The 23,779-nt window shown below is 46.3% G+C and overlaps 2 protein-coding genes across 2 annotated transcripts in view; one reads left to right on the top strand and one right to left on the bottom strand.

Moving 5' to 3' along the window:
• Positions 1-1,404: 1,404 nt before the first annotated feature.
• On the bottom strand, positions 1,405-7,758 carry PNMA2 (PNMA family member 2). Its single transcript, XM_045456701.1, has 4 exons — positions 7,623-7,758; positions 5,812-5,847; positions 4,760-4,892; positions 1,405-4,464 (listed from the first exon to the last, which is right to left on the bottom strand). The coding sequence occupies exon 4, from the start codon at positions 4,034-4,036 to the stop codon at positions 2,942-2,944; it is 1,095 nt and encodes a 364-aa protein (XP_045312657.1). The 5' UTR covers positions 4,037-4,464; positions 4,760-4,892; positions 5,812-5,847; positions 7,623-7,758; the 3' UTR covers positions 1,405-2,941.
• A 214-nt stretch (positions 7,759-7,972) lies between these two features.
• Positions 7,973-23,779, top strand: part of DPYSL2 (dihydropyrimidinase like 2) — a 134,764-nt gene continuing 118,957 nt past the window's right edge. Inside the window, exon 1 of the mRNA XM_045456686.1 lies at positions 7,973-8,485. Coding sequence (XP_045312642.1) covers positions 8,132-8,485 — 354 coding nt within the window. The 5' untranslated portion in view covers positions 7,973-8,131. The remainder of the gene's footprint in view (positions 8,486-23,779) is intronic.

The following is a 23,779-nucleotide window of genomic DNA, read 5'->3' as shown; positions in this document are numbered from 1 at the left end:
AACATTTCCCCACTAGGTCGTTTTGTTCTTCTGTGGAGTTACTTGCCTGAGCAAATGAGTTGGAGGTCTCCGAGGGGACTGGCCTCCATCTGTTGTTTCTATGTATTTTAAAAGGGAAATTGATGATGGGTAGACTGGGCTCTCTCTCATCCCTGGAGACAAAGCTGAAGTATTCTTATCCCAGCACTCTGCTCTCAGGTTTTCCTATCTAGAAGGGTTCAAGACCTTTTGGCTTTGGTTTGATTTTCTTTTTTTTTTTTTTTTTAATTTTTTTTTTCAACGTTTATTTATTTCTGGGACAGAGAGAGACAGAGCATGAACGGGGAAGGGGCAGAGAGAGAGGGAGACACAGAATCGGAAACAGGCTCCAGGCTCTGAGCCATCAGCCCAGAGCCTGACGCGGGGCTCGAACTCACGGGCCGCGAGATCGTGACCTGGCTGAAGTCGGACGCTCAACCGACTGCGCCACCCAGGCGCCCCTGGTTTGATTTTCTAACCTTACCTATCATATTTTTTTTTTAACTAATGAAACTCCTTCTTCAAGTCATAGCTAACACAGAATCATAATACATGAAACAAAAAAACCTCAGAATTTTATTGGCATGTATTTATTTTATAACTTCACATTTATAACATTTTACTTTGTATATTGTCAATAATTGAGAACAATGAGGCGATTTTTATGACTACAAGAAACCATGAAATCAGGGTGTACTGGATGACAAATGTTATCACTTTGGTGAGCAGTATCAAAAAAAATTATAACTTAAGACGAAATGATCACCAATGGTAACTTTAAAAAAAAATGCTTTTCTTACAATCTCAGGATATTCTTCAGTTAAAGTTAGCCACAAATCAGAAAGAATAATTTATTGTTTCAAAATCAAATCACTAACAATAGTCTTTAACAATGGCTGGAATACTTATCACAAAGATAACAGACAACAAGCACTCAAACATAGCTAAAATGGTTCCTAATGCAATGTCGGCACAACTGACTGACAGATTCCGTACTTACTTGTTACGGCACAACTCTTAGAATAAAGAGAGCATGCATTGAACAGACAGGAAGTATCATGAAAATCATGGGTCTTAACACATTAAAGGCTTTCTGGGTTCCAGAAATCATGCTAAGTGATTCAGAGGCATTATGTCCTCTGAAAAAATTCTATTATTTTCCCATTTTCCTGATGAGGAAACTGATGTTCAGAGAAGGTGAGCAATTGTTCGTTGTATACAAAAAGCTATCGTGACGCTAGAGATCAACTAGCATTTTTTTTTTTTAACGTTTATTTATTTTTGAGACAGACAGAGACAGAGCATGAATGGGGGAGGGGCAGAGAGAGAGGGAGACACAGAATCCGAAACAGGCTCCAGGCTCTGAGCTGTCAGCACAGAGCCCGACGCGGGGCTCGAACTCACGGACCGCGAGATCGTGACCTGAGCCGAAGTCGGACGCCCAACCGACTGAGCCACCCAGGCGCCCCGAGATCAACTAGCATTTAACGGAATGGTGCTCATTTATGCTCTACTGGGGCACACTACATCACGGGACATGCATGGACGTGACTTAAACACCTGTGAGGTGCCATCACTTCCTTAATCTATGAACGCTTAAGAGAAGTCCAGCTATGTGCTCAGATGTCACAAGGGGACCTTACTTCCATGGTCTGCACAAAATGAGTCCATCTGGAAACAGAAGTGAGCCTGTGGCTGGGTGCCAGTGTGTGAACATTTGGGTATCAACACACTCGAGTCTACCTGTTTTCTAGTAGAGCTCGGGAGAGTTTAAAGTATATGTTAAAGGTGGACAGGCTGGAAAATCTCTGCAGAACTGTAGAGCACAATTTGAAAGCCACCACCACAGCGGACAGAGGGTTAGCAAGAGGCAGAGAGTTCCGGACTTGTGGCTCGGCTCTGCCACTGCTTAGCGTTTCGATCCCGAGAACCCCACTCGACTCATCTGAGCTTCATTTTCTTTCTCTTTCAGAAAGAGCAAAATTATACCGTGTTGGGGTTCCCGGGCACATTAAATGAGATGTGTGTAAACCAGCTGGCACATAATAGACCCTCAATGAATACAGGCTCCTTTCCTCTCCTCTTTCCCTTTGGTCGCCCCTAAAAATCTTTTCTAACCAGAATGGTCTGTTCGCTGAATCCAAACGCGGCCTGCACACCCTCCCTCGCAGGCAGCCTTCCTGTAGCGTCTGCCCTTTCTTGAAAGTGCTTCTCTCACACCGTAGCTCTCTCTCTTGAAGGCAGGGATTGAGCTGAGTCGTCTGTGTCTCAAGGGCCTAACACAGTGCCTGGAACCGGCCATCCGACACGCGGCAGAGAAGTGGAGGAGTGCTTCCCGAGCGAAGAAAGAAAGACACATAGCAGTGGGGGTGGCCGTATTCATTTGGTAGTGGCACTTCCACAGGTGTCGTGACTGACACCCGGGATTATCGAGCGTCTCACATGCCGAGGCCACGTCCTCGGTGAGCCGGTGAGCTCGCTCCGAGAGCACGGCCCAGGCTTGCGGGGTTACGATTCTCACCTCCGTGAAGAGTGCCTCACACCGCTGGCTACTCAGAGGGGATGTGCTGATTTGAGGAAGGAACATAGCCGAGGAGTCAAAGGGGTTAGAGGTTGAACAGATTCCAAAAGGTGTTCTTTTCCTGCATCACTTCTTTCTTCTGTGGTATGGGTGCACGACTTTGGTCTATTTGGGAAACGGGAAATGTCGCGGGTTCCTTCAGGCTTCCTATTCCTTACTTGGAACTTCGTCCTTTATTAATAATCTACGTAGGGCCCAAGAAACTCTCTGGTATTTTTTCTTAGAAAGAAGAATCAAGACCTGGCGCCGAGGCCTCGGACAAAAATAGCCACGTGGTCTCAGCGGGGTACAGCAAACCTCCCCGGGGCGCACTGGCTGTGGGGTCCCGCCCTGAGATGGTTTTTAGTCCTCTGCCTCGTTATCCCAGGGGCCATAGCCACCCCCTTCATCTGGCTCTTCAATATTCTCGTTTTCAAAAGAGGCCTCTTCCTCCTCTTCCTCCCGGATTACCTTCATTAACTCGAGGAAGCTGGGAGGCGGCCCTTGATCTTTCAGTTCTCTCAGCCTGCACCAAAGGACTTCGCTGAGGCTGGCCCCGGCCATGACCTGCTCCAGGCGGACCTGATCTGCGATATTCCTGGGGATGGCGCGTTTCTCCACGGCTCGCCGGAGCAGGGTTTCTAACCGCAACACGTAGGCCGAGACCTTCTCCCCCTCCTCCTGATACGTCTTCAGGTATTTCACCTGGGAGGTCCTGCGGCTCTCCAGGCTTCCAAACACTTGCTTAAACGCCTCCAAACACTCTTCCACGCTTATGGCTGCATTGTCTGCCTGCACTATATGCATGAGGTCCAGGGCAGGGCCACGCAGGCTTTCCATCAACCACCTTTTCTTTTCTGCCTCTGCTACCGGCCACTCTTTGACGATCTCAGTGGCCTGTTCCAACCAGATTTCAAAGGGCTCTTCCTCTGGGGCGGGCACGGCGCTCCCCGAGAATACTCTCAGTTTCCGGTATCTCATGGGTAGCAGGGGCTGAGGGGCATGAGCTATCGCCTGTCCCAACACGTGAGCCAGTAACTCTGGGGACACGCAGGGCACCGTGGCTGGAGACAACCCCTCGTGCCCGAGGGCTCGGAACATACCGGAGACTGTCTGCCCCTCTTTTTCCAGAAAGAGGTTCAGTCGTTCCAGAAATTCAGTGTCCTGGTTAGGGGTCTTAAAGATCACTTTCCAGACACCCCCCTTTCCCTGAACCTCACTGGGGATCACCGAGACATCAGTATCCTCCATAAGCTCTAGTAAGACAGCATTGGCATTGTCCTGCTTCCTGAATATTTTGCCAAGCAGCCTATACCTGCCCAGAGACTTTAAAGTCTCCTGGAGAACCCCTTGAATCTCAGCCTCATCACAGTCCACTGGTATCCCCAGAACCATCAGCGATTTCTGATCATCCACGCTCATTATCCTGCACCAGTCCTCTAACAGTGCCAGCGCCATCGTCCGAGTATTTGCTCCAACTCTGTGGGTACCGATTAGTTTGTGGTGTGGACAGGCACTGCCTATCAGGGCTCAGAATATCCTGGCTCAGCTCCTGAACTTGCACCCCACCAGGGAATGGGTCCCAGGCCACTCCAACAGCGGCCCCAAAGTCTTCTGGACCAATCACCCTTACTTGCCCAGGGGCAAGAACTCAGCTAGGACAGCATCACTGCCTGTGGCTCTGCAGTCCGGTGGCCGCTGATGCTCTCCCCGACGCTGGCAGCCACACGGTGGCACTGACCCTTCTCCGACTGCAAGAGCTGCTTTTGTGACTCCCCCAGTTTCTGCTGCCTCTCCTCACCTCTCCTTTTGCTAGCTAGCGGGGCAAGGCCTCCACTCTGGCACCCAGAACTCCCGGAGAGAAGTGTCACAGCAGGCTTGGACTCCTAGTGAAACAACGGTCAGTTTTACCACACAGCCCTCTCTTTCCCAGGAAGCACTGCGCTTTGGTTCAGGACAGAAGTGGGGGGAGACTAGGGGTTCCGTCTCACGTTGGATTTGCACGTGTCCCACTCTGTCAGACCTTTCCTTTGCTTCAAGTTCTCTTGGGGACCCTCCCACGTCTGGCTCCCCCACCTTCCGCTCATCAGTCATGCCAATTAACGTCTGAGCCCCGGTTATGGATGGACAGGACTCAAGATTTTCCCCATGTGAAAAATGAAATCAGATGTGAACAGATACCTGTTCAGGCGCTCCAACTGTCCTGTGAGAGTCACCAGCTTATTTATTCAGCTTCCAGAAAAGGAAGATGTCACCCAGCTCCACGCAATGGATGTGTTTGGGTCTTTCTTAGCTCCAGCCAAGCCAAGCTCCCCTGTTACACATAAATAATAATAGTATTTATTTATGTCTTGATAATATCCAGTGATGAGGGCCGTTAAAATGATTTAAAAACATGACACTCCTTTACAATTTAATTAAATCTACCAAACCATATTGAGTTGGTGCATTCCTTTGATTTAACATCCAATTATTTAAAATCAAGCTAGAAATCACTCAAACATTAAAAGCCAATTTAATACAGGTGTAACAATATAACATATACTACACTTTAACATAACATAATAATATAGGTATAACAATTTAGGTCCAGCAATCTAAAACAAAACAAAACAAAACAAAATCTCAGGACCAAATAAGTTAAGCTTGGAATTATGAATCCATTCTCTTTCGTTAGGTCTGGGCAGGACTCGCAAATGCACAACGAGGTGTTTCTTTTGCTGTGAATGTTACAAATGCTTCCTAGCATTTACGCCTGAATGAGTCATTTGAGTACAAGGTAAGAGAGGAAGCACATCTGTGGAGAGTGGTGGGCACCGGGTGACATAAAAACCAAAGAGTTCCTGCTCTCTCCCAGTTACTGCCGTGGAGTGTGTGTTAATGGGCTACGAATATGCTTCTGTCGGCCTGAAGAATCCCCCTCATTCCAAATGGGGTCCATATGACACAGATGCCAGCCTACAGCTTTAATGTCAACTGCTCCTGCTGCAGGCACGTTTTCTAAGACCTTCTGGAAGGTGCCAAAGGGGCAGGAGCACAAACCCTGGATTCCGCTCTCAGCCAGCAGCCCCAGGGATCGGAGCCCAGGGGTTTCTCCATGCCACCCCTTCCCTTCTAAGATATGGGGGTAACCTTCCTCCTGTTTTAATGCTGAGAAGAAACATGAGATGTAAAAAAGCAGGAAGACACATCCCAAGGTCTACATAATAGAGGTCATGCTGAGGTTAGGCTACCTTTGGGTGGCTTCTTCTTCCAAAGGCAATCTTTACCTGCAATGGAAATAATCGGACATGAGAAAAATGTAAAACTCTTGCATTTTCTCAAGTAAAGATGGGATAAGTTGGAAAAGGAATCAGCTTTTCTGCTGTAATTCTTGGCTCATTTAGATAGTGACCTTGGTCAAAGCGCCCCAATCTCTCTAAGTCTGGTTCTTGCTCCAGAAATCGGTCACGAGTCATGGGTCTGCCCTGGGTAGGCAATGATGTCATTCTTGTGGAAGCAGTTCATTCAAATGCGAAGCACATCTGATGCAAAGTCCAAAGGCCCGCCTCTGGTTCCCTCAGCCCCCCCGCCCCCAGACATTCCTCTCCTCCCTCAGTCTCCAGTTCTCAGCTGGGGCCGCCTTCCCACCTGCCATGATGGGCTCATCTTCAAACTGTGATTGATTGCCCTCCAAATTTAACTCCATTCACCGAAGTATCCCTCACGATTTGGGGGGAGGGTATCCGTACTGAATCCTGCCAGGGACAAGGGCTGATGATGAGGATAGAGCCTTGGTCACCCTGCTCTGAGCGATAGTCTTGTGGTAGAAACAGCTTCTCCTAGCCCAAACCCACCCTAGTTACTGAGCATGCCCAGATTTCCGTCTCCAGCCGCCAAGGGTTGGGCATCATTTCTGCAGGATTTTGCCACTGTGGAAAGAGGGGGCGGGGCTGTAATCGACCAGGGGCAGGGATTGGTACGTGGAAGGGACGTGGGGACAGAAATAAGCAATAAAAGACTCTCAGAGACCGTGTTACCGGCACAAATCAAAATGCCCCTTATCTGCCCACCAACCCAGTAGCTGTGGATGGTTTAGCCTCACATTCATACCAAGTCCCACACACCTTTTCCCGGCGGGGCGTCTCACAACTCAAGCCATGACCACAGACAGGACCCCATCTCCTACTCCACCACTGAATTCGCGCGCGCGCAATTTACGTCCCAGCACTTGGCGTCTGGCAACCCGGGAAACCCCGCGGCTGTGGCGCAGTGCGCAACGAGGGCGGGGGATCTAGGTGGGGCGCGCAGGGCGCCCAGAAGGGCTGGGGACTCGGGGGAGTGGGATTCAATCTTGGCTTCCCCCCCCCCACTCCTTTTTTTTTTTTTTTTTTTTTTTTTTTTTGGCGGGGAAGGCGAGGCAGACAATACCAAATCAAGACTCTTCTGGACCTTCTTAGTCTTGGCGCAGTGGCGCAGTTAAGAGACGTGACACCTCCGGGCAATATAGCAGGTCTCTACCCTTTCTTACTTCAAGTCGCCGTTAGGTGCCCGAATTTGCAGAATGCACTTTTTGCTACAGTCCCAGACCACACACCTAAGTCTTTATTCCCCGCTCTCCTTTGCTACGCCCCTCTGCATTTCTCCCCGCCCGCTAGCGCCCCCCCCCCCCCCACTGTGGGCGCAGCGAGAACCTTCTCGTTTCAATCTCTGCCCACAGCAGCCCACCACAAGGCCCGTGGGTGAACAAGGTTTGGTGCCCCCTGCCTCGTAAGGCCTCCACCTCTCCAAACGGTCTGCGCCATCCCTTCCCCATCGTCAGTGCTGTCCCTTTCCCTCCTCCTGGGTGTCCAGGCGTCAGCCGGTTGGACCCTGTTGCCCCATCCATTAGCTCACACCCTCGCTGAGGGGTGGGGGTCCTCCCTCGGGTGGGCCCTCGCACCTGGCCCATCTCTGCAATGCGGTGGGGGAGAGGGTCCTGGGCCAGGCAGGTGGGGGCGACGGGCGTGGAGTCCAGAGGCCGCGCCCCCGGCCTTCGCCCCTGCGTGCCCTGCCCCATACTTACCCTGGCGCAGAGATCGGTCAGCCGACCCTCCGCTCCGCATCCATTAGCGGGTGGTCTGGCCGCTTCACTTCCGGAGCGCGGGTCTCTAGGCTGCGGGGCCTTCCCCTCACTACCCGGAGCTCGGCTCCCCTCCCCTCCCCTCCCCTGCGCCGCGCCCCGCCCCCGCCCCGCCCGCGCCTCCCTCCTCCCGCCGCTGCCGGGAACTGGCAGGCTCTCCGCTCCCGCTGCCGCAGCGGCCGCCCTCCCAGACCCAAGTTTGCTGGTCGCAGGAGCCGGAGCGGCGGCGGGGGGCGTGGGCAGGGAGGGGAGAAAGCGGGGTCAGAGGGAGGGACCGGGAGGGGTGGGTCGCTCGCTCGCTCGCCAGCCCTCCTTCCTTTCTGTACACCTTGCGGCAGGCAGAGAGCGGCAGGCGCGGCAGCAGCCAGGGGGTTTGTGCACAGAGAGAGGCCGACTTAGGGACCGGCAGACGGACGGACGGACAGAGCGGACCCTCCCCGAGCTCCCGCGCCATGGCCGAGAGGAAGCAATCCGGGAAGGCGGCAGAGGACGAAGAAGTCCCTGCCTTTTTTAAAAACCTGGGCTCAGGCAGCCCTAAGCCCCGGCAGAAATTCTGTGGCATGTTCTGCCCGGTGGAAGGGTCCTCCGAGAACAAGACCATCGATTTCGACTCGTTGTCCGTGGGCCGGGGCTCGGGGCAGGTGGTGGCTCAGCAGCGGGACGTCGCCCACTTGGGCCCGGACCCGCAGCCGCCGTACTCCCGGCAGGGCCGGCGCGCCGGCGGGGAGCCATCTGTTGAATCGAGCCGGAAGGTGGAGATCCGGCGGGCCTCGGGCAAGGAAGCCCTGCAGAACATCTACGACCAGGTTGGTATGGGGGGTGGGGGGTGTTTGAGACTCAGGACCAGACGCGGGGATCGCCCCTCCTTCGCCCCCTTTCCAGCTCGGTGGAGAACCGGGGATCCCAGCGTGCCCACCGTCCTGCCTCGCAGGAATATTGCATCCTTCAATCTGTACATGCACCCCGCCCTACTTGCCCCTTCTCGGTGCAGGGTGCCCAGAGGCTCGGGCTCGGCCGTGGGCGGCTGTGCGCCCACAAAGGCTGCCCGCGCCTCCCTGGGCCTGGGAGGTGGGGGGCGGGGGTAAAATGTGAACCGATCCCGGGTTGGGGGGCGCATGGTAGTGGAGGGAGGGAGGCATGAACCGATTCCATTCTTCTTAAATCCTTCCGGGCGGCTTCCGATTGCAGTTGTGGCTGGGTGCCCCACCCTTTTTTGATGCATCTCGGAGCGTGCAGTGGAGGGTTCGCGTGCAGGCCCGAAAGCTCCCCGGGGTTCGGGAGGGGCGGGGGCTTCGACAGCCTCTCTCCGCCTCGCCCTGCTCGCTCTCGCACCGTCTCTTCTCCGGCGCCCTCGGGGCTCCAGTCCTGAGCTCGGAGGCCAGGACCATGGTCAGCGCCTCCGCGCTCCGCCTGGGAGGATCTCACCGCCCTGACTCCTGCTCGCCGCGTGAAAAGGGGGAGGTTGTGGAGTCACCCAAGGAAACCGAGACGCTCGTAAATAGCCCATGTGGAGAACAAAGTTCCGCTAAGTATCTCAGCAAGGGCTTCCCAGAGCGCATCCCCCACCCCCGCCGCTATTTGGGAGGTGCTTTGGGGATGGAGACTTAGTGGATTATGTTCAAAGGGTGAAAAGAAAAGAAAAGGGAAAAAATCCCTCAACAGTTTGAATAGGTTGCCAAAGATGGATTAGACCCCCTATACGTGTTAATGGAGAAACAAAGAAGACCAATTTGGCAAAATATAGAAAATATTCGTTATCTCTGGCAATTAAGAACAGTGTGCATTTTAAGTACTGTAGCCTCCTCGCACCACATTTTTTCTTTATCAGGGTGACCTTCACACTTGTGCATTTTCCCCCCACATCCTTAATTTCTCAAGCGATAAATTCCAGTGTGAAATGTTTCAACACTTGTTTGCTGTTTCTCTCCCATGCCCACTGGTGAAGATGAGAAATCAGTCAGTGATTGATTATTGAATACCTATTGTGTGCCTTGCCTTTTGGGGCAGGGAGAATGTTAGCTATAAAAAGTTCAAGGTGATTTCTTCTTAAGGGGCTTTCAGAGTCATTGGGAGTGGTCTATGCATAGTCACTGAGCAATTCCACAAGCATTTACTTGATATTCAGGTAGTGTGCTGACGGTGAACGCATGGAGAACAATTAAGAGTTGGAGATAATGGCCAGAACACGTTTCCTGACCTAGCACAGAATTTTGCAGCTTTTGACATTTATTGTACCAGTTCTAAGAAAGATAAGCCATTTACTGTCATTTTCAAAAGGTGGGGCAATTAATTACTTGAGTCCTCCTCCCTCGGCTCTGTCCTCTGATATCCATATTTCACTATGAGTCAACCTGAAGCACTTAATCCAAATAACTCACTTGAATCCCAGTGATCAGACAACTGAAGCAAAAGTTTCGAATAATGTAAGTTATGCTGAAAGGTGAGTGAGTGTGAAATTCTTTTCCATGTGAATACATTGGATGAGAGCCAAACCATGATCATAATGCATAAAACATGGTTGTGTGAGTATTCTTATCTTCAACAAGTTGTGCTGGTAATTCTAATGTTCTAAAGGGAGCAGAAAAATGCCTTGAGATAAGGGAGGGATTATTTAAAAAAAATGGCTGATTAGGGGGCAGAGGTTGAGAATGGCCATCCTTATAATGATGGCAGTGAATTAAAACTCATGTTTGAAAGGCAAAGTTTCACCGGGTTGAATAACACATCTCTTTTCTTGTCCATTTAGAACCCTAGATGTTTGATTATGAGCTTCTTGTTTGAACACTCCCTGATTTTATGTTGATTTTATTTGTTTTTAAGAGAGAGAGAGAGAGAGAGAGAGCACAAGCGTCTGTGTGTGTGTGTGTGTGTGTGTGTGTGTGTGTGTAGCACAGAGAGAGGGAGACACAGAATCTGAAGCAGGCTCTAGGCTCTGAGCTGTCAGCACAGAGCCCGAAGTAGGGCTCGAACTTGTCAACGGCGAGATCATGACCTGAGCCAAAGTTGGACACTTAACCGACTGAGCCACCCGAGTGCCCCAAACACTTCCTGACTTTAGTAAAAATTCAAAATTGTAAACCTAGTGTGCATGGAAGAGGAGATTCGAAGAGGACATACCCAATCAAGACCCCAGCCACTTTTGGCCTCTGCAAACCCACATTTGCTTTAGTTGCCCAGTTATTAGCAACAGAGGGTGATTCTGGCTTGGTTTTTGTTTTTTTTTTTGGTTTTTTTTTTTTTTTTTTTTTTTTTTTTGTGCAGCTTCCCCTGAATTTTCACTCAGTCTTTCCTTATCACATAAGGGATTATTTTCACTCATGATTAAGAACACTTACCAGGATCAGTACTAACAGTGGTTGAATATTTCATGTCTATATAAGAGAGAAAAGGTGTGTGTGTGTGTGTGTGTGTGTGTGTGTGTGTGTGTGATAATGGTGATTTTAAAAGCACTGTTGGGCCCACGATTTTGATTGACTCGAATAGTCATCACTTAATGTTCAGCTAATGAGCAACGTGACTGCCAGCATCTCAGTGCATTCCTGTCTGAAGCCATGGCACACAGAGAGGAGGAGAGTGAGTGGACCCTGGGGCGCCTGACTTGCATCCACCCTCCTCCCCTAAATCTGCATTTATAAGGTATTGTTAATGTATGGTTGGTTAGGAGTGGCTTTGCCCACCTGTCACACTAGGGGGACTGTTGTTCCCCTAGCAAGGTTTTGGGAAATGAGGGAACAGACGGCCCTCGCCCAGATGCCATGTGGCTTGTGGGAGATGAGTGTCTGTGTTTGCATTTAGAGGTGTTAGCAGGTAAGCCCCAGAAAAAAATGGGTGTGGCTTTGGTTGGGATGTTAGGTCTTGGTGAAGGGTAGGAGCCTGTGTAGTGAATATGAGTGAGGAAAGCTACCTCTTTACTCTCTTTTCCTTTGTGTCCTTGGGGAGGTCCATGTTGGGCTCCAATGAGGTTAAATTGATTAGCACCTATGAAGGACTCTGAGCCTCTTGGAAGAGAGAGAAGGGCAGTATTGGTCTAATTCCTCCTCGCCAGTGCCCAGGGGTCCCTCAGTCTCCTCCCTTCCTCTTAAGAATCCCCTCTATTCCACCTCAGACACAGTTTAACCAAGGCTGCTGGATGGTGAGCCTCCCTTCCAAAGGAGCTCCCAGGCCCTTCTTTCTGCGGCAAACCCATGTGGACTAGAGTGGCTGGGGAATGATTCTCCATTTCTCCAGGGCAGATGCCAGTGAGTGAACTATGTAAGAGTGCTGCTGAACTTGACAAAATTCCCATCTATGAAATGTTTCTGATATTCCCTTTCATTGGGTGTCCCTCTGTCTCCTCTCCCCAGGTTGATTAGCTTCAAGCCCTGGGTGCCCTCTGCTGCCCTCTTATTGTTTTTTTGCTTTTATTTTTTATTTATTTATTTTTTTTGCTGCCCTCTTATTGTTCAATGCCGTTGTTCCCCCATTCTGATGGTGACGCCCATTCTAGATCTTTCTTCCTCCAACCAACGGGTTCTGAAATCACTCTTCTCCTTTGCCCTCTCTTCTCTCATTCGAAAATCCCTTCCTCGTGTTTATCTTAGAAATCCCAACGATGAACGCTTCCATATGTTATGTGAATGACTGATACATAAGTTGTCCTCAGAGATACTTGTTTGGTAATAGACTAGCCTGTTCAATGAAATGAACATATAGGTAGCCAAATATATGGTAGAGATTTGGCTGGAAGCCAAGAACAAGGGCATTCATTGATACTTTAGAGGTCACATTGTGTCAAAAGAGCAACACAAATATGAATATTTGTTCAGGATTCCAAAAGCCCAAGACCCATCTGGCATTAAAGGGAGAGGAGTGCTTGGGGAGGAGAAGGATATGGTGATAATTCACACTTATTGGTTGCCCTTGAGTTGCCAAGTGATTATTGAACTAATCATGTAACTAGTTAAACTAAAAAAATAATTGTGGGTGTGCTTGGGTGGCTTAGTTGATGAAGTGTCTGATTCTTGATCTCAGCTCAGGTCTTGATCCCAGGGTCATGAGTTCAAGCCCTGCATTGGGCTACATGTGGGGGTGGAGCCTACTTAAAATAAAATAAAATAAAATAAAATAAAGTCAAATAGTGGTGAAATACACATAACAAAATTTATCTTAATCATTTTTAAATAGACAATTCAATAGTATAAATACACTCATGTTTTGTGCAACCAGTCTACAGAACTTTTCATCTTGCAAAACCGAAACTCTGCACCCATTAAACAATAACTCCCCATTCCCTCTGCCCCCAGCCCCTGACAACCTCCATTTTACTTTCTGTGTCTGTAAATTAGGCGACTCTAGATACCTCGTGTAAGTGGAATCATACAGTTTTGTCTTCTTGTGGCTGGCTTCTTTCACTTAGCTTAATGTCCTCAAGGTTAAATCAAGTTATAGCACGTGCCAGGATGTCTTTCTTTTTTTAAGGCTGAGTAATATTCCTATAGTTAAATTTTAATAAGTCATTGATGACTGAAAAGTTGTTGCTCAATTAATAGATCTGCAGTGAACTAATTGTGGAAGGAAGCAAGAAAGGTTATATCGAAGATGATGTATTCGATATTCCCTTTCATTGTGTGTCCAGTGTGGGGTCCACGACCTGAATAAAAGAAAACTCCCACCAGCTAAACAGCCTCTACCATATGTCTCCCTTGTAGCTCAAGGGTGGAGAGGGAAATTGCTGCCATTGAACCTCCAGTGACAACATCTGGTTGAATGTCGCATGGTTCACAAACTCGCGGGCCATGGAAATCAGGAATGGGCTGGGCATTTTCCTATCCTTGGTAAAGATGGGCCAGTTATTCTTGTGGGTCCTTTGGTGCTAGTGTTCCTCTCTTCTTCCTTGAGAAGAAGGGAGCGTCAGAACTGATCATGGAGAGGGGGGCGCCTGGGTGGCTCAGTCGGTTGAGCCTCTGACTTCAGTTCCGGTTATGATCTCGAGGTTGGTGAGTTCGAGCCCCGTGTTGGGCTCTGTGCTGACAGCTCGGAGCCTGGAGCCTGCTTCGGATTCTGTGTCTCCCTCTCTCTCTCTGCCCCTCCCCCGCTCGCGCTCTGTCTCTCTCTGACTCTCAAAATAAATAAACATTTAAAAATTTAAAAGAATTGACCGTGGATTTGAATGTATACTGCCAGTGAATGTCAGAGCTTGAGAGAGACTTAGTGCAATCGCCTCGTTCTAGCAGTGGAGAAAGCGATGCCCAGAGAAATTGTGCTTCACCCCACGGAATTCAGGTGGTGTTTTCAGGGTTAGGATGGAGACCTGTCGCTGCCCAGTCCCACCGCAGTCCTGTACCAGCAAAACCTTGTCATTTCGGTAGCGTTGCGTAATTCCAGAATGTACATTTACTTTCTAGATCTTATATTTTAGAATGTGTAGAATGCGTATTATTTTAACACTTGCCTCAACACGTTCTGATATGAGCCTTTTCCTTTTCTGTAAATAAAGGCACTGAGATTTAGTGATGTTTACTGACCAATCCCAAGGGCTTGACCCAGGACCTGAACCAAGGTTTCCTGACTCAGTCCCATACTTCTCGCAACACACCATTCTGTGGTTTCACTCCACTGCCAGAGAGAGTGAGCTTAAAGGTGCATTTAAATTTTGCAGGCAAAATATTTCATATCCCTTTACACTTAATATGTTCTCTGGGGTAGGCCCTGTGCCAAATGTTTGATGTGTGCAATCTTATTAATCCTAAGGTAACTAAGGAGGCACTACAGTTACCCTTATTTTGCAAGAGAAATGCCTGAAGGTGAAAGAAACTTGCAAAGCAACTAGCTAACTAACCAAGCCAAGGCAGGGTTTGAACCAGGTCTATGTGACTAAATAGTCTTTGTTTTTGTCGTTGTTGTTTTAGTGTTTATTTATTTATTTATTTATTGAGAGAGGGAGGGAGGGGCAGAGAGAGAGAGAGAGGGAGAGAGAGAATCCCAAGCAGGCCCCACACTGTCAGCGAGAAGCCCGACGCGGGGCTTGAACTCCCGAACCGTGAGATCATGACCTGAGCAGAAACCAAGAGTCAGATGCTTAACCGACTGAGCCATCCGCGCGCCCCATGAATTGCTTTCTCTATAATTATTCTTTTTTTTTTTTTTTTTATTTTTTTTCCAACGTTTATTTATTTTTGGGACAGAGAGAGACAGAGCATGAACAGGGGAGGGGCAGAGAGAGAGGGAGACACAGAATCGGAAACAGGCTCCAGGCTCTGAGCCATCAGCCCAGAGCCTGACGCGGGGCTCGAACTCACGGACCGCGAGATCGTGACCTGGCTGAAGTCGGACGCTTAACCGACTGCGCCACCCAGGCGCCCCTAATTATTCTTTAACTTATTTTATCTCCAAAGAATTATTACAAAACAGTTCTCAGTGCTTAGCTTTTTGCTTGTTTTCTGTGTTTCAGTGTCAGGCCCTTTATAAAAAGGACTGTTGATCTGGCTTCATGAATGTGTCCCAAACTGCTGCTGTCCCGTCCATCATTTTTTTTTTTTTTTTTTAACACAAGAAATGTCTTCAAATATCATGGGGACACAGGCCAACTCTGACAGTGAAAATTACATGCTTTGCTAAGATTAGAGCAATGTGATGATTTTTCCACTTGATGTGAATCATGAACCACAAGCAAATAATGAGGGGACCATCAACAGAAGCATTGGCAGGTGGGCTGATGGGTACTTGAGTTCGGTGGGCTGCAGCCTGTGGCACAGGCTGGTGGCATAGGCCACAAGCTGCACAGAAATGCAGTGCCTTGAAAGGGAACCAACCGCCTGGCCTTGAAGGTGGCTTGGGGTTTTTTTTGAGACATACATAGACAGCTTGCCTGGTCTCTGAGTTCCAGGCGGCTCTCTGGTGGAAAGACCTTGGAACTAGGAGCCAGGAAGCCCAGCTTGCGGTCCTGTCCCTGTTGCCGCTTGCCTAGTCACTAACCTGAGCTGTCATCAGGCGGGGCCTTAATCTCCAAGGCTCCCCTCTCATTTCCACTGTAGGCTCTGAAAGCTACGCTGTCCCTGGCTGTTTGTTCTTCCTTCTGCTCTTTCTTTCTTCCTTTCTTTCTTCCTCCCTCCCTCCTTCCCTCCCTCCTCCTTCTCTCTCTCTCCGTCCCTCCCAACCTTCCTTGCTTCCTTCTTTCCTGTTTTTTTCAAGATTGAGGTAAAATTCATATAACATAAAATTCTCATTTAAACCATTTTAGTCTACAATTCAATGACTTCTAGTACATTCACGATACTGTGCAACCGTCTGATTCCAGAACATTTTCTCGGTCCAAAAGGAAACCCCATATCCATTAAGCAGTCACTTGTCATTACCCTCTCACCCCAGCCTAGAGCGACCACAAATCTACATTCGGTCTCCATGCAACTGCCGGTTCTGGACATTTTGCATAAATGGAATCTTACAACATGTGGCCTTTTGGTGTCTGGCTTTTTTCACTTAGTGTCACATTCTCCAGGTTCATCTAGCCCGTGGTGTGTCAGTCCCTCGTTCCTTTTCGTCACTGAACAATCAGTATTCCGTTGTTTGGGTGGGTATCGCATTTGTCCATTCACCAGTTTAGAGACATTTGGGTGGTTTCCACTTTCTGGCTTTTGAATAATTTTTTTTTTTTTAAAGGAAGCTCTGTGCCCGACATGGGACTTGAACTCACGACCCCGAGATCAAGAGTCGCATGCTCCACTGACTGAGCCACCGGGCGCCCTTCCACTTTTTGGCTTTTACGTATAATACCGCTCTTGCCATTCTTCCACAAGTTTTTGTTTGCACGTATGTTTTGAGTTCTTTTAGGTCTATACCTCCGAGTGGAATTACGAGATCGTGTGGTAATTTTATGTTCCGCTTTCTGAGGGGCTGCCAAACTGCCTTCCACAATTTTACTACCACTTTACATTCCCAGCAACAACGTGCCAGGGTTCCAATTTTGTTCCGCACATCCTCCACAACACTGGTTATTTCCCTCCGCCCTTGTTTAAAATTCTAGCCATCCTGGTGGGTGTGAGGGGGTATCTCATTGTGGTTCTGATTTGCATTTCCCTCTAATGACTAACAACTTGAGCAGCTTTTCATGTGCTTGTTCATTTGCATACCTTCTTTGGAAAAATGTCTGTTCAAATTCTTTGGCACTTTTATTTATTTATTTATTTTTTTTTTAATTTTTTTTTTTCAACGTTTATTTATTTTTGGGATAGAGAGAGACAGAGCATGAACGGGGGAGGGGCAGAGAGAGAGGGAGACACAGAATCGGAAACAGGCTCCAGGCTCTGAGCCATCCGCCCAGAGCCCGACGCGGGGCTCGAACTCACGGACCGCGAGATCGTGACCTGGCTGAAGTCAGACGCTTAACCGACTGCGCCACCCAGGCGCCCCTCTTTGGCACTTTTAAAAGATTGAGTTGTTTGTCTTTTTGTTGTAGGAGTTCCTTTTTTTTTTTTTTTTTTTTTTAAATATATTCTCTTTAAGTAATCTCTACCCCCAACGTAGGGCTTGAACTCGCAACCCCAAGATCAAGGGTCACACGCTGTACCAACGGAGCCAGCCAGGCGCTGCTAGGAGTTCTTTATATATTCTGGATATTTGCCCCTTATCAGATACATAATTTGCAAACATTTCCTCCCATTCTGTGGGTGGTTTTGTTACTTTCTTCATATGTGTCCTTTGAGGCACAGAAATTTTTGATTTTAATGAAGTCCAATTTGTCTGTCTTTTCTTTTGTTGCTTATGCTTTTGGTGTTTTATTATTCCCCACTGTTCTCAAAACTGCTGGATCAACTAAAGTCCAGCAAAGAAGTTCCAGGGCCTCATTTCTTAAAATGATAATTGCATAACTGAATCCTGTTGCTTTATGAGAGCTTTGAAAAATTCATTTAGAATAGATTTGCGATAGGTCAATATTGTTAAGTGTTTTGTGTGCTGCCTACGTCTGACCTTTCTATTTCATGATCCTGTTCATATAAGGAAATTTCTTTTCTGTGTGTGTATTCACAATGTATTTGGTATTTTGGGTGTGTGTGTGTGTGTGTATGTATATGTATATATATATAATGAATACATATGTATATTTATGCATACACATATATGTATATACACACAACATACATACACACATACATATATGCATATATAAACACACATGGATATGTATACACATACATACATATATACACACATACAAATATACACACATACATTCATATATATACACACATACAAACATATACACACATACAAACACACCACATAATACATATATATACACATGTACATACACATATACACACATACACGCACACATAAATATATGCACATACAAATACATGCATATACACGCAACATACATAAACACACATGCATGCACACAGATACATATGTATACCCGCACATGTATACACATACATACACACATGTATATACACATATACACATACACACAACACACATACATACAGGTATATGCACACATATACATATATACACAGAACACATACATATATACACACATACATACACACATACACATGTATATACATACACACATGTATACACACATGCACAATATATATGCATACATACACACAACACACATGCACAGACATTCATGTACATATATGTGAACACATGCATATATGCACAAACATGTATACACATACATATGTGTATACACCCACACACAGACACGTACATATATACACGTACACACATGTATATACACACATACACATACATGTATATATGTATACACATACATGTATATACATGCCTACACATGTGTATACACAGGTACACATACACACATGCATATATACACATGCACACACACATACACACATGTATACACAACACACACATACATGCACATATATGTATATACAGCATGCACATACACATGCATGTACATATATGAAGTTATAAGCTTGTTTTCCAAACCACTGATTTGGAAGCAGCAGGGATGTGTTGAGGAGGGCAGTGACTAATAAGCTGAATTTAGGAAAAAATAAATTTGAGAAATGAATTGGATTCACTGTTTATTTTGTTTAATTTGTTTTTTTTTTTTTAGAAATGACATGACAAGGTGCTATGTTTATTGTGGATGACAGGGATAAGCAAATTTTTTTAAAAAATAAAGAAATCCTTGATAATCTAATTATTTAGAAAGAACTATTGATAATATTTTGCTATAATTTTTTTCCAGTCTTTAAACTCCCACCAAAAATGAATGGAAAATACTGTTTTTCAGCATTCCTGACATCACTGGGTATTATTTTTATACACATTTCCCAAATTTATAGGTGACAAGTGGTATCCTGCTTTTTTGCCAATTTTCCTATTAAAAGTATTCATATTTTAAACACTGAAATTAAATAAATTCTATAAAAATTCTACATTAGAATGTATCCACTTTAAGGCCAACTTGTTACAAATTTTTTCCCCCGGTTTGCATGTGATTTTTCATGGCCTTTATATTTTGACATCCAAATTTAAATTTTGAAGTTAAATCAGTTCATCTTTTCTGATGTGTTCCTGCCTTTCGAGGTTATTAGTAATTCTCTTCTAAAACCTTTTTGGATTCTGTGCTTATTTATATTTAAATCTTGCCATTAATTTTTGTCTACAACTTGAAATAAGGTACTACTTAATTTTCCAAATAGTTAGCCTGTTATCCTAATGGCGTTAGTGAATAATTGATGTTTCTCTATTTGTTATATACTCAACCTTTTATGTGTGTGTGGATATGGGTTTTGGCTTCCTGGGATTTCATTGATCTGCCTTACTAATGTAGTGGTTCAATACTGCTTTAGTTACTGTTGCTTTTAATTGAATATTTTTACTTTTAAAAAAAAAATTTGCCACCATTCAACTGCATTTTCCATTCAAGATATTTTCAATTACGGAAACCTAATACGATTTTTTACCGGAGTTATATGAAAGTTATATAGCCAATGGTAAGAAATATTCAATTTTAGGATAGTAAGCCTTTCTACCAAAGTTGATAGTGTGATCTTGCCATTTTTTTCAGGTATTTTGTTCTGTTTTCTTTGAAACTTTTCGTTACATTTATTCCCAGATGCTTTGTTGCTATTGTGAATATAACTGCAATTATATTGTATAGTTTACATTCTGAGTGACTCTTGAGTTTTACATCGATTGATAACAGAGTGCCTTATTCAACTTGCTCTTGGTTCTAATACTTTTCAATTGATTCTTTTGGAACAGTTGTATTATCTAATATTACTTTCAAGTCTTTTTTCCACTGCCTTTACTTACTGTTTCTCTTTTGTGTCTGACTACATTGGTTAGAGCTTCTAGAACAATGTTGGATGATGGTGGCAATATTAGAGTTCCTGTTTGATTTCTGATTTTATTTATTTTTAAAATATTTATTTATTTTGAGAGAGAGGGTGAACAGGTTGGGTTGGGGGGGGGCGGGGAGGGCAAAGAGAGAGGGAGACAGGAGACAAGGAATCCCAAGCAGGCCGCTCGTGGTCAGCACAGAGCCAGATGCGGGCCTCAAACTCAGAAACCACGAGATCATGACCTGAACCAGAATCAAGATTCAGACATTCAACCAGCCGAGCCACCCAGCAGCCCCTGATTTCTGATTTTAATGAGAAGGCTTCTAGACCTTCACTATTGTTTGAGAGAGATACTTTCTGTCCTGTTAAATAATCATTGAATTCCTACTTGAGCGTACTGGTAATGACCTTCAGTCAGCGACTGCCAGGAACATACCTGTTGGGTTTATTACTTGCTGTAGCCGGGGAGAGCCGGCAGGCATCTCTGTAAGACAGGTATTTGGAAGAGATGTGGGTTTCAGGGGGTGATTTGGGGGAGGGTCCAAGGAAGTGAGGATTCCCTCTGGGCTGGGGCTGCCAAAAAGGAGGGCGATTCTATGATTTGTTATCTCAGTAAATCTTGCCTATACAAGGACAGATTGATTAGACAGAGGCCGAGCCGTGATTGGTAAAGAAGCAGGCACTCACAGTAGTTAGAATAGGGGAATTTGGGCGCTTTCTGACGTAGACAACGTTTATATTTTATCAGGCGTGATTACGGAGGGGTCCTGTTTTTGTCGTGATCCGTCATGGTCACTGAGTGGCCTTGTCTGATGTTAATGCTCTGTGAAGTTCACGTTCAACAGGAGAACACTCAGGCCTCACTGTGAGTGCCAGGCCCAGCTCTCGGCTGCTATGTTCTGTTTCTCCATATACTGTCAAAACCAGGGTTTAATGTGATAGATCGTATCCCGTAGTGCTTCCTGTCTGTTTCTGTTTCAGCAATATTTTCCTACCTTGTGTGGAAGATGCCAAATAGTTTCTTGAATGTTCCCTTCATGATCAACCTTGTATCTCTTGTTCTGTAATAATTTTTGGTAAGCTTGCTGTGTTCTTTTTTTTTTTTTTCTTTTGTATTTACCTCCAATTACAGTGAGATGCCGTCAGAAGCCATGCTTTCGGCAGAGGGGGTGCGTTGAACTGTCTTTGGCCCCTGACTGTGCACCAGTTGAATCTTCTGTATTAGGCTTATAGTTTGAGAATTGATTCAAGCACCAGCTGCTTTTCCAATTCCCATTTTCTGGTGCTGCGGTGGCAGACTGTGGCTTTCACACCCCAGTTAAATTTCAAAAAATAAATTTGGGGAACAGCCTAAGGGTTGCCAAATTTTTATGTTGCCAAAATAGGGACACTAAAACAAACCAAACAAAAACACTACTGTCCAGTATCATCTCACAACATGAAGAACAATTTGGCACCAAAACTACTGAAGGGCAAAGAACTCTAGAATTGCAAAGTATGCATAAATTGAACTTTACAAAAAGCTAAATGTATCCTCCCTATTTTTTTTTTCACTTTGACCTAGGCTTGTGAACACTTTGCCCCAGGCAGCCTGGCATCAGCAACCAGCCCAGCACTGGTTGACATGGCGTCTCTCTTACTCCTCCTTGCCTGCCCTTTCCTGAGCAGTCTCTTTCCAAAAGTTGATATCTCTGTTGGATAAAGAGATACGGCCTCTCGCAGGCTAGCGTAGGCAATTGTTTCAAAATGCACCTGGGGTTTGCTTTAATCAGGTGAAGTAAGACCCACAGATGTGGAAATAACTGTCATGAAGAAAGGATTTTGTAAATTTTTGTTTCCTTTTGAGAGGGGTGGGGAGAGGGAGAAAACATGAGAAGGGAGGGGCAGAGAGAGAGAGAGAGAGAAAGAGGGAGAGAGGATCAGAGGCGGACTCCGTGCTGACAGCAGAGAGCCCCATGCGGGGCTTGAACTCATGAATCGTGAGATCATGACTTGAGCTGAAGTCCGACACTTAACCAGCTGAGCCACCCAGGTGCCCCATGAAGGAAGAAATTTTTATCCTCACAGATCCCTAGAACAGGCAACAGAGCATGTACACGGGGCTACAAGGGGAATCACCAGGGTTAGTCAAGAGGCAGTGGGACGAGGGGAAGACATGGGTAAGAGCCATTATTGTGGTTTCTGCGAAGGAACAAGTAAGGCAAGGAAAACAGGCTTAGTTCGGATCATTTTAGTGGGCTGCGGGGCACAGAGCCTGTCCCTTGTTGTCTGATACTTAGCTCTGGGGTGATTAGGGCAGGTGAATAGTGACTTCGAGTTTAAGAGCTTCAAAAAAGAGGTAGGCGGGGGTATGGGCTCTGGATCGATGGGTTTGCATATGAAAGTTGCCCTCCCAGGAGAATCTAAGAAGGTAGGAATTGTCTAGTCCTGCAAGGGAAAGTGTTTCCAGGGTCAGTAAAGACCCAGGTGTCCAAGCACCAGAAATACAGAACATGAAAGACATGATTTAATATAACAATACTAGCTGGCTATAGTAGACCTAAGATTATTACGAGATTCTGGCTTCAGGCACTTGGCTCCATAGTTTTAGGTGTCTGTTGCTCATAGGTTTACAGAATTATTGGGCACTTTTGTATTTTTATGATCTTCATTAGTAGTTTAGTTGGAATGTTCTTTTTTTTTTTTTTTTTAATTTTTTTTTTTCAACGTTTATTTATTTTTGGGACAGAGAGAGACAGAGCATGAACGGGGGAGGGGCAGAGAGAGAGGGAGACACAGAATCGGAAACAGGCTCCAGGCTCTGAGCCATCAGCCCAGAGCCTGATGCAGGGCTCGAACTCACGGACCGCAAGATCGTGACCTGGCTGAAGTCGGACGCTTAACCGACTGCGCCACCCAGGCGCCCCATGTTCTTTTTTTTTTTTTTTTTTAATTTGAGAGAGAGAGTGCGTCAACAGGGGAAGGGCAGAGGGAGAACGAGAAACACAGAGAGAGAGAGAGAGAGAGAGAGAGAGAGAGAGAGAGAGAATCTTAAGCAAGCACCACACTCCGCGTGAAGCCCGACACAGGACTTGATCGCACGACCTTGGGGTCATGACCTGAGCCAAGATCAAGTCGGACGCTCAACAAACTGAGCCATGCAGGCACCCCTAGTTGGGATGTTCTATCTGTGATTTCTGGCCTAATGCCTTTTTAAGTCTGGAGACCCATAATGTGACTTTCAGAAAGTTGATGCGTGTTCAGTTATAGTCACAATGACTAAGAGCCATGGAACCAAAACTTGCTCATTGCACTGCTGGGGCTTTTTATTTATTTATATGAATGAACTACATTTCTTACAGGACATATGATTATGCCAAAGCTGGTAGTGAAGATCCCTAGAAACAAATCCACTGTAAGAAACTCTTGCCTACAGTTCTGCTCCCCAAATCTCCTCCAACTGCGGTGAGAGAATTAGCAGAGACAGGATTTCCAGGCAGGGTCAGCTTTCCCTCCTGACAGTCAGTTCCTCCAGTGACAGTGAGCATTATCACATCCATCTTAGAGTAACCACGGCACCCCAGCAAAAGGATATCCTTGTAATGTTGTTCTTGAAATAACCTTGAACTGGTCTGTGGCATTTAGGGTCACATCCTAATTTAGGTGTGGACTCTGAAATTATCTTGCAGGATTCGGAAATTAAGCCCTGAATGGAATTACCCAGATTTGAAATCAGATAAAGCAATGCAGAGATAGTCTACACATGTCTCAGAGCCAACAGGACTGTGGGGGTGCTTTTAGAACCCTTGA

The sequence above is a fragment of the Leopardus geoffroyi genome, chromosome B1 (assembly GCF_018350155.1).
Source record: "Leopardus geoffroyi isolate Oge1 chromosome B1, O.geoffroyi_Oge1_pat1.0, whole genome shotgun sequence".
NCBI classification, from domain to species: domain Eukaryota; kingdom Metazoa; phylum Chordata; class Mammalia; order Carnivora; family Felidae; genus Leopardus; species Leopardus geoffroyi.
Note: the sequence above shows the minus strand (reverse complement) of the source record. Positions and strands in the feature narration are given on the sequence as shown.